At 36.8% G+C, this 11,608-nt stretch overlaps 1 protein-coding gene across 2 annotated transcripts in view; it reads right to left on the bottom strand.

Moving 5' to 3' along the window:
• WDR20 (WD repeat domain 20) overlaps positions 1-6,902 on the bottom strand; it is a 56,429-nt gene extending 49,527 nt beyond the window's left edge. For both annotated transcript variants that reach the window (XM_015824053.2, XM_015824054.1), the window contains exon 1: positions 6,640-6,902. In XM_015824053.2, the coding sequence (XP_015679539.2) occupies positions 6,640-6,888 (249 nt within the window). In that variant the 5' untranslated portion in view covers positions 6,889-6,902. The remainder of the gene's footprint in view (positions 1-6,639) is intronic.
• Between the last annotated feature and the right edge of the window lie 4,706 nt (positions 6,903-11,608).

An 11,608-nucleotide genomic window follows, 5' to 3' on the forward strand; every position in this document is an offset into this window, starting at 1 on the left:
AAATCAATATTTCATTTTAATTGTATTTTAAACTTAGTATTTTGTATGGTTTGTCTGTTTTTTAACTTGCTGTAAGCCGCCCTGAGTCCGCTAGGAGAAGGGCGGGGTATAAATTTAATAAAACCTAAACCTAAACCTAAAACTAGGAAGGAGAAATCTTAATAGGTGACAGAATTCAGCTACAAAGTTGAAAATCTATTGCGAATATTCCTTCTCCTTTTTGATCTTACAAATATCTACTTTCCCAAATGACTAAGCTAAATAACAGGCAACAATTATAAAGGTTGTAAGTTAATAGCAGCTGCAAAATGTTTTGCACCGTGTTAGGAAGAGATGCTTTGGAACCCTGAGAAGACATCAGCTGTCAGCAACGTGTTAAGGCAGCTGGGTTTTTCTCCAGGATCTGTCACTGCTCACCGCTTTAATGAATTACAGTCAGATGTTGTGTCTGTATCACATATGTGCCAAAGTACCTATTCTGAATTAAATCCAAAACATTGCACATTTCTGCTATCCAATTTATTTTAGGGTTTTTAAATGTATGCAATAATGTTTCTTCGTTAAAGTGGAGAAGATTCTGTAAGCAATGAGGCAGGAAATAATTCAAAGCCCATGAATAAGATTACCAATGAGCCTGCAATTCAATTCTGATAGACCTCCTAAAATAATTTCTATTTTGGGCTTTTTCTAGGAAAAAACTAGAACCACAAAAGAAGTAATCTAGTATTAAAACAAATGTAAAAGTAATTAGCCTTGATTATGAAACAAAAAAGGAAACTAGTTAATCTGGTCAAGTAACATTCAGAAGCTTGGTTTCTAAATATTATTAGGAGTGCAGAAAAGCATTTACATTTTCTATGCACAGTGCATTACTATTCAGACACAGACAGAAAATGCAGATTGTTGGCATGGGTTGATTAATCAAATTATGTTATTCTTATATCCAATCTATGTTTCCTCATAATCAGTGGGCTCAATGTAAGAGGCCCATTATAAACATTTAGACTCCACAACAGCTTGGGATGGGATACTCTGAAGAAAACTTTCTTCCTTATCCACTTCTGTATATAGTAAACATCTGAGATTCTATTCCTGGCACCTTGACAATGGTGATTTCCAGACAACAAAGGTTCCCAGATACAACAGCACTTTGGTCCAGGGACGCTGCTCAAAAAAGAAACAGGATCCAACTAGAATCACCACATTGTTCTTCTGCAATCATGATCAATATTCTAGATCTCATTTTCCATGGGATATACACACATGATATTAATATTGCTAGGACAAAGACATTAAGTGATACAAACTATAGAAGAGTTGCTTTTCTGATTATCTCACAATCTTCAAGGACATACCACATTTTTAAAAACCGTAATATATGTACTGTTCCCATAAAAGAAATGTACAGTTGTAACTAACTACAACAAGAAACATGTTTACTGCAGGAACAGCCATTTCCTTGTAACATCTCTGGAGACATGATTCAAGGAACCAATGAACTCTTGCCTATAGATATAAACAAGATAGGAAATAAAGCTGAAGTCATATGCAGTTATCCTATTATGCAGAAAACAAAATCTCTGTCCATGTCAAATTGTATATATCGCTAAGAAATGTCATATTACTATAAAGTATGAAAAATAAATATGCTCCTTGAACATAATTACAGATCCAGAAAGCAACATTACCTCAGCCACTTTTCTGGATTATTTTTCTACATAATTTCTGCAGAACCCTCATAAATCAGGCTGAGAAATCAGACAGCAGTCCAGAGTTCAGATCAGTTTCTCCACCTACCCGGGCGGACTAGATGATGTTGGGGCAAGTTAAACAAATTGAAACCACACCCTCTGGTAGCACACTTCTCACTCGATGATCAGGAGCCACCATTCTCTATTTTCCCTCATGGACAGAAAATAGTGCTTTGGGCATATAAGATGAACTAGAGAGTTCACGCAAATAAAGTAGGGAACCAGTGAGCACAGCTGCAAACTGTCCTGCATGATCCCTCATTAGGAAAAGCATGGCACTTTTCCTGGCAATCCAAATGGAGTACCTGCAAAAGTGACTGTCAATTTCAGCCACACTATACCTTTCCCTCTGTGGCAAGGCAACATCTGTACCATAACAACATGAACTGTTAAGAAATTACTCAGGAAACAAAGAAGAGTTTAATTTACGTTTTAAAATAAAATCCATAATTGTGAAAGTGCTCAAGAAATACAGAGGGAATAGATCAAAGTATATATACAGATATCAGCTAAAATCTTTCACCACTGACACAAATCAGTTAAAATTTTCAAAAACCACTATTTTTGAAAGTTCACAGTACAGAAAAGGAAAGTGTTAACATAGACAAGGAGACAAGAATATATTACCAAGTCTATAGGCTAATTAATTAAGCAATAGCCAAATCAAACCAAACTGTAGCTTTTTATCTATATGAAGAGTAACAGCTGTGAGACAGATAGCCAGCATATTATGGGAAACAATTTAAGATAATATGCAGAATGATATAGTTAGTACAAGTATAAGAAAGCAGAAGAACAAATTTGGGACGAGCAAAAAAAAACAAAAAACCTTGGTAAATATATTGTCCAGATATACAGGAATAGAATCAGATTTACAGAATCTATTTTCAAAATATTAAACATAACAAAAAAAAACCTCTCTATCAGACAGTTCTTTCAAGTCAGTTAAGAAAATAAAAATCCATAATGGCTAAACAGTTGACTGACATGCAAAGGAAATACAGAATACCATTGGTAAGCAAATCACTTCAGAAAAAATACATCATCCTTTTTATAATCCTATCAACCTCTAACTATCCATAAAAGGTTGTGATTTTGGATAAGGCTTGCCAAATGTATTCACAGCTGAAATAATATTTGAAACATTTATATTTGAAAGAAAATAAAACAATAAAACATGAAAAGCAACTAAAGAAACAAATTAATGAACACAACAAATGGTTCTATTAAAATACTTGCTGAACAAAAACAAACTCTTGGCATAGAAAAGAAAACCTTGGGACTTTCTAGAGAGGCCAGACAAAGACAAGTACCCCTGATAAACCCCCCACTATGGTCAAAGGATTTTTTTAGAAACTAATAGAAATACATTAAACCCATGAAAAAAAAGTTAAGCTTGGTTCCAGGAATTTTCTTAGAGACAATATAGTTAATACCATTGGCAACAACACTGAAATTGTTTGCCACTTTCTTCTTTTGTCACAAAGGAAAAAACATATTTAACTCCCAAATAGGATAAGGGAGGGGGTGGTATTCTGAAAATCGAAAACAGTTTGAAGCAATCTAGTCTGTCATCAATTATACCTTTCAAACTATATTCAAACACAGTCCCATACACAATATACTACAGGTAGTCCTCAACTTGCAACCAGAAATTGAGCCCAAAATTTCCATTGTTAAGTGTGACAATTGTTAAGTGAATTTTGCCCCATTTTACAACCTTTCTTGCCACAGCTATTAGGAGAATCACTGCTTTTGTTAACTTAGTGACATGGCTGTTAAATGAATCTGGCTTCTCCCTTGACTTTGGCTGTCAGGAGGTCACAAAAGGTAATCACATGACCACTGAGATACTGCAACAGTTGTTAAGTGTGCAAAATGGTCATAACTCATTTTCTTCAGTGCATTTAACTTCTAATGGTCACCAAACCAATGGTTGTAAGTCAAAGACACCCTGTATAGTGCCCCAGAAGCTGACATTTATGTTATTAACATGTTATGCAACATAATTATTTTTTCAGGTATTTTCTGTAACGAATTAAGAAAATGTATTTATATTTACATATTAAATAATCCAGAATAGAATTTTGAGTAAGCACACACACAGTCATACTACAAGACATTTATACATATAAGCTAGAGAAAAGAAGGATTAAGGTGACATGATAGCAGTATTCCAGTATTTGAGGGGCTGTCCCAAAGAAGAGGGGGTCAACTTATTTTCTAAGCATCAGAAGGCAAGACAAGAAATAATGGATGGAAACTAATCAAGGTGAGAAGCAATCTGGAATTAAGGAGAAACTTCCTAACAGTGAGAACAGTTCCTAGCCATTGGAAGGAGCTTGCCTTCAGAAGTTGTGGGTGCTTTGTGGAGGTTTTTAAGAGGAGACTGCACAGCCACTTGCTCAAATTATATAGTCTCCTGTTTGAGTAGGGGGTTGGACTAGAAGACCTCCAAGGTCCCATCCAGCTCTATTCTGATTCCAGCTTTGCAATACAAAAACTCGTAACAGATACAAGATCACAAATGTGCTTTCCAACAGAAAATTATTAACAGGAATTGTGAAATCATCCTTTACATAATAATCTTATTACAATGAAAAAAGAGGAAAACTATGAAGTTTGTAAAAGTCAGAGAACCTATATATTTCTGTTATTTTAACTGCAGTCTGGGATTCTTTAAAGACTGAGGCAGATGGCTATCATTTCAAATTGTAGACCATCTGCCTCTGATTCCAAGAGTATCTTATCAGAAGACAACTGCTTCTTACTTCATCTGAAGTCCATAATCCTTTGTAGAGAAAGCCAAAACAATTAAATTTGTCTAAATGAAAACTTGTATGATTTAAGTCATGAATTATATTAATCCTAATCCCAACATACTATTTAAAAAAATTTTTTAAATCTGGCATAAACACCATTGTTTTAAACTTATTTTTTTAAAAAATGAAATTTTTATTCTAGAAGCTATTAGTAATTTGGGATATTTATTAGATAGACTATGTTCCACTGCCACGTTTGTAGTAAGTTTAGCAGTTTTTATTACTGGACTAAATGCCTTAACCAACCTGATACTCTCCAGATACCATCCAGTATGATTTGATACTCAATGCAGCTGTGTCTAATTTAATAAGGTTCTTCTTAAACAAGAATTCACATTCAGTATCTATCCAATTGTCATAGAGTATGAACATTCATTTTTAATCTTTTAATTTAAAATATAGTCAGTCACTGATTGTTACATAAGATGTACAAAGCACATATAAAAGTTATGCTATGTATGCATCAACCTTAACGATTCTTATTCCCTACCCATATCTAACTTATTTATGACACATATCATCACTTTGAAATCCAGGGCACTCAAAAATAAAGTGTGAGCAAACATTCTTTTCCACTTAAGAGAGTGAGCACATCTACTTTCAACAGCAGAAAAGTAGCAAGTATAGTAGAAGTGTGACATTTTCACAAATGCTTGACTATGTATCATTACAGAATATTTTACATCAACTTTTTCCAATCTGACACATTCCAGCTCACACTTAACTATGGCATCTATCACAAGCTAACAAGAGCATTGCCATGCTGCCTATTAATAATGGAAGATATTGTCCAACATACTGGAAGACACACAATTGTGAATTTAATTCAGCCTTTTCTAACACCGTATAAGATCTTCACACCCATACTTCACTATTAAATAAATATACATTCAATATTCACTATTTCTCAATATTTCCCCTTGACTTCCTAGAATACTTAGGACAAATTCTTTAGCATCAAATGCATCTATGTGCCTAAATCTAAATCCTTTATTTTTGGCTTGGCTGTCTATTACAAACATTCAATATTTTAGTAAAATATGCAGCATGGCTACTGCAGCACATTTGAATTCAGTGCTAACACATCATGTAAATCATGTAAAACATATTCTGTTCAAACTAGTCAGAACTAAAACTAAAAATGCATTCACTAAATAATATCTATATTGCATGACCAGGGACCTGTTTCAGTATGTGCATGAACTGTTACATCTACCTCATATAATATGCATTCAAAGGAAGAATTTAATATTTTGTTAACATTAAGTGAAGGATTCAAAATATATGTATTACACTTGTAGAAAGTAAAGTTCAAACAAAATATCTAATCCTTCAGGTAAAAGTGTTCTGACAGATACAAGTACTTAAAGAACTATTCCCACCTCTGAAAATTGTTCTTTATCATATCTAATACTTTGCACAAGGGAAAACAAACACACAGATCCAGGCTTTTTTGACAAGTAGAAAAGGTGTTAACAAATCAACTTTCTCTTTAATTTCGAAGATATTCCTCTTAGAGGCTTCAACATTCACAGAGCACTAGATTAAGTACAATTTTAGCTAATTAAAAAAAAACCAAACATTTAAAAACCGTGAGTTCCATCACTGCCCTCAGAAACTTAATCCAACATTTAGGATACCTGCTTGCAGCCCTCACAAAGCTCAAAGAAATTATATCAAAACTTTACAAAGTACCCCCCCCCCATTTAAAAAACAAACCCAACCCAACCCATCCCATCCCATCGGCTATCAGAATCCCGTGTAAGGTGCACGATTGAGCTAAACAGTAACAACTTTGCTTCCGCAAAATCAAGCGAAAGACTCCTATTTTCGAGGTAACCACTTCCATTCAGAAACGACAAGGAGTAGGACCGTGTATCCACGAAAAAAAGGAAACGCCTTGTTGACAACCACGGTGTGCCTGAGTTTGCTACACCACCCGACCGACCCCTTGCTAGGGATGAGCAAAAAGCCGGAAGACCGGTCCCCTTATGCCTCCTCCTCACCCACCCCACCCCCAGCAGTGCTGGCAAACGGCGCTCCCTCCCTCCTCTTCGGCGCGTTACCTTGCGGACCCCCTTGTAAATGTAGAAGTAAAGCTCCCGGCCCACATTGAAGCAGAGCCGGTCCCCATTGCCACTCTGGTCGTTGACGTTGACGAAGGAGACACGAACGGGGTTGGAGCCCTGCGAATTGAAAGGCACCCGGTTGGGCCGGCTGTACTCCGAGTGGCTCAGGAGCTTGTAGAGCCCCTCGCGGGTAGTAAACTGGGTCTTAATCTCGTTCATCTCCTTCCCTCCTCCCTCCGCCGCCATCTTGGAAAGGAGCATTCATCGTCTTCCAGTACCCGGATGAAAGGCCAGCGCGCAGACGCACCAAAGAGGGAAATTGTTTCTCCTGCCTGAAAGCGCATGAAGGGAAGCTGGCGAAACGTTCGTGCCATGAAGTGGGAGGGGCGAAGCCTTTCCCTGTTTACCGCGATGCTGCGCATGCGTCACTTCGGCCTGGTGCAACGGGATGAGGTGGAAAAGATTAAAAGAGACGAGCCTTCGGAGTGAAGGAAGTGATGGGAAGATTAAAAGAGATGAGCTTTCGGAGTGAGCATGCGCCGAAGGAGGAACTACTTCCTGGTGCTTTTGCGTTGTAATTTTGTAATAGAGGAAAGTTGCAGCAAGCGCTCCGTAGGTACTTCTGTACGAAAATAATGCAGATAATTGCGGATGTGTATTTGGAAAATATATTGCACACATTCTTCGTTGTTTAATTCTTCATTTGTATTACTGAGATTGTACAACAGCTGTTATATCCAGTGATTCAATTTTTTGTTACTCAATCTTCCCAGATACATAACATATAATCTGTACCTTTGTTGCTTCTTGCCTCCCAAGAGTGGGGAAGATTTTCTGTATAAATGCATTTATGAATACAATGGAAAGTTGCCACACCTGTTAAAATGCCAGATTTTTGAAATATAAAAAAAAATCAGACCAAGATAAATCACTTTGGAATTTTTTCCATCTTTAGTATAACATATGTGTACAGTTCAATTGAAAAACAAATCTTAGGGGGAAAATAAATTAGAATGTAGCTGTGTATTCACAGCCTCATAAGTAGGAATGTGGCTATGTTCAAAATTTTATTGATGGATTAATCTTATTAATCAGAATTAATCTTATTGTTGGAAAGTATCAGAAGGGTAAAAAATTTTTCCAAGGCATTGGATATACCATGCAACACAGTGATACTCAACAGACTGTCACTTTGAGAAAATGTGGCACAACAGTGATATTACCAATTAGATACCCCTTCAAAAATTGAAGAAAAAACAAGAAAACTGGTTCAAGAGGTTGCCAAGAGGCTTACAGCAATGTCAAAGAAGTTGTAGGAATTTCTGGCAAATATTTTTCATATTTATTTTCATATTTTTCATATATCTGGGCTATAGGGTAGGGTAGCAAGATGGAAACCTTTTCTTACAAGGAAAAACAGCCAAGCCTGCCTAAATCTTCATCTAAAAACCTACATCAAGTCTGACAAAAGCACGTGGAAAAATGTGTTATGGTTTGATGAGACCAAGGTGGGCCATAAGACCCAAAACTATGATGCAAAAACAACACTGTGCATCACTCAAATGGCTTCACCAGAAGATCAAAGTTTTGGAATGGACCAGCCAGAGCCTGGACTGAATCCATTTGTGGAGTGACCTGAAGAAATCTGTGCACAGGCGATGCCTCACAATCTGACTGATTTGGAGAACTTTTTCAAGGAAAAGTGGGCAGATTCCCAAGGCAAGATGTGGCATGCTGATAGGTTCCTACCCAAAAGTCTGAATGCTGTCATAAAAATCAAAAGGTACTTCAACAAAGTATTAGTTTAAGGATATTATCTTTATGTAACCATATTATTGTAAGGTGTTTTTTTTATTATTTTTCCCCTAAACATTTTCGGTTTGTTTTTCAATTAACTGTACAGATTATATGTTTTATTAAAGGTGGAAAGAATGCTGAAGTGATTTCTCTTGGTCTGATTTTTTTACCTCTCAAAACCTGGCATTTTGACTTTTATCTGTTGTACCTTGCAACAATTTCTTTTAGTTATTTTCTGGATACTTAATTGCATTAAAATTGTACCTTAAAGACTTGGAAAATTATTACAGTATGGCATAAGACAGCCTACTTCATTAAATGCACAGAGATTTAAGCAAGTAAATGTACTTAAGGGCTGCCATATCTGAACTGAAAAAAAAATCTTAAGTAATCACCAGATGACAACAAAGGATAAAAGGGCTGGTTGTATCTGCTTCCATGTAGTGATTATTTGGATTTTTACAATCCACATAAGATAGCCATGTGCATATTGTATATAATGCCTGAGATTTTAGAAATGGATATGAACTTTAATACAGTACTGCACTTTGCAACCAGATGCATCTGATTTCCATAATATTTTACATGTTACAACCTAAGCTATATAACTAGATATGCAAATATACTCAGGTTGTATATTGCTAATTCATTTTAGAATGCAAATACAGTAATATCAAAAACTCTTCCTCAACAGTGATAAGGAACTATATAAGGAATTACTTTCTAAAAAGTTTGAAAAACCGTTAGCTGCCCTCCTTTTCTACAGCCGCCAAACTACTACAAAACATTTTTCAGGATTAATAAAACAATCTCTCTCAATTCAATTTCAATACTGCTTATTTTTAGCATTGTAAAGTATTACCTTCAAGATCTCAATATTGTTTGAGCTCCCACACACAGCCTGTTTATTGTCGTAGAAAAATGTTCCACTTACCTACCATTTTCTGTAGGGCTTTGTGCCTCCATGGCTCTTTGTGCCAGAACATTTTGTTAATGAGCCATTTGGGGGGGGGGTAGTTTGGTGAGGAAAATGTTAACCTAGTGCAAAGTTTAATGTGGGTCTTCAAGAAGACCAATATTTCCACTGATAAGTAGAAGTAGATTAGTAGAAACCAGTCCCATTTTTCCCCAGTTCAGAGTTGGGAAGAATAGTCACATCTGCACAGCATGTCTTCCATTTGGGCACCAATGTAGAAGAAAATTATATGGCCAAATTGTTTGCTGTGGATTTGCAGTCATTGTAATCCATTTTTGCAGTGTGAGTGTGCGTGAGCCAAGCGGGCCTCCTTAACCTTGATCAGGGATTGTACGGCCACAGTGCAGGAGGCTGTTCTTTTTCTCCATTACTTCCTCCTCCAACTCCAGTTTTAGCTGTATTTACCCCTGCATATTCTGTAATGGATGATAGAAGAGCCAAAATGGTAGAACTGAAGGCATATCAGGGCCACATCAGGGAAACTTGACTGGACATCCTACAAGTGTGAAAACAGCCACTTGTCCCAACAGGTATAAGAGGAATGTTATGGCAGCTACATTATTTTTCTTTTGAGATTTCTTTAGCTTTGGCAGAGGGGCAATTTAATTTATGCTGAACTAGGCCGTTGCTATTGTATGCAATGTTTAAAAGGCAGACATATATGCATGCCATTTGTCGGTAGTTGCATAGATGCAGTTACAGATATGTGTGTGCATTCACACATCTCCTGCCAGCCTGGGAGGTAGACTCTGCCAGATACTCCTCATCTCTCCTTCTCTCTTGTGTAGTTTCTTTTGTCCAGGAGCAAGTAACCAATGCTGCCATGAAATTACCAAGTGTTCAGTTGAAGGCAAACAGATTACAGATAGTCCTTGACTTATAATAGTTGGGACTGGGATGTTGGCCACTAAGTAATACAGTTGTAAATAAGTAATCATAAGACTAGACCCAATTTTACAACCATTTTTACCACAATCATTAAGTGAATCATAAGGTCATTAGGTAAATCTGGTTTCCCCAATTAACTTTGCTTGTCATAAGTCAGCTGGGAACATTGCAAATTGCAACTAGGTGACCACAAGATGCTGCAACCATTGCAAAAAATGAGTTGGTTGCCAAGCATCCAAATTGTAGTCACATGACGGGGGAAGGTAGTGCAGGTCATAACTTTGAGGATAGGTCATTAGTAACTTTTTCTGAGGCCAATGTAACTGCAAACCATTGCTAAATGAATGGTCGCAAATCAAAAATTACCTGTATTGGCCTTCTAACTAAGCCTCTTTTATATCAGTATATTTTCTTCTCATCTCAAGAATTGGAAAAAAATACCAATGTGTGGATGAGCCTATAAGTAGGCATTCTATGCTGTAGAATATAATGCCCTGAATGCCATATAAAGAAAAATGTTAGAAAATCATCTACAGACCCTTATAAATCAGTACATAAGCAATTTGTCTGAATTAATTTCATTTAACCAGTCATATTTAGATATATTTTCAGCAAATCATAGCTGTGAAAATCAGCACTTTGAATGACATCCAGAAACCAACTGATAACCAATACAGCTCGCGTAGCATTGGTGACATATGCGTACAGGGAGAAGTGACTGTTACTGCTTGCACCACTGCATTTTGAACCAGCTGTAGCTGCTGGCTGGTCTTCAAGGGCAGCCTTGTTTTGTATTGTCTGATCTGGTAGCTTCATTTTTGCATTTTCACTGCTATTGTTACAAATGGCACTTTTTACATTTTGTGACCATCTATAACTGTCCTCCTTCAAATCATATAATGTTGAGGACTTTTCTCCATGGAACATACACCATAATAACTTGATTAGCCATTACAGTGCTACTACAAGACAATTGGTTTATTTATTCGTAAGACTTATATGGCTGTCCACCTTCAGACACAACTGGGTGGCTCATAGCAATTGTACAGAACCAAAAACATCATAGAAAAATGATAACACATAATAAAAAAAGCAAAAAAAGAAAAACTTGAAGCCACGACCAATAACCTCCAATGCAGCTAGCACCATGATCGCCAGGCTCCAACCTCACCCTATGCCAGCACTAGGGGGAAGGAGTAGCCTTTAGCAGCCTTCCAGAAAGTCAAGAGGCTGGTGACCTGCTGAAACTCTAAGGGAAGAGTATTCCACCAGGCAAGAGTTGCTATGGAAAAGGGACCCTTCCTT

The sequence above is a fragment of the Protobothrops mucrosquamatus genome, unplaced genomic scaffold, assembly GCF_001527695.2.
Source record: "Protobothrops mucrosquamatus isolate PMUCROS unplaced genomic scaffold, P.Mucros_1.0 scaffold2097, whole genome shotgun sequence".
Lineage (NCBI taxonomy): Eukaryota > Metazoa > Chordata > Lepidosauria > Squamata > Viperidae > Protobothrops > Protobothrops mucrosquamatus.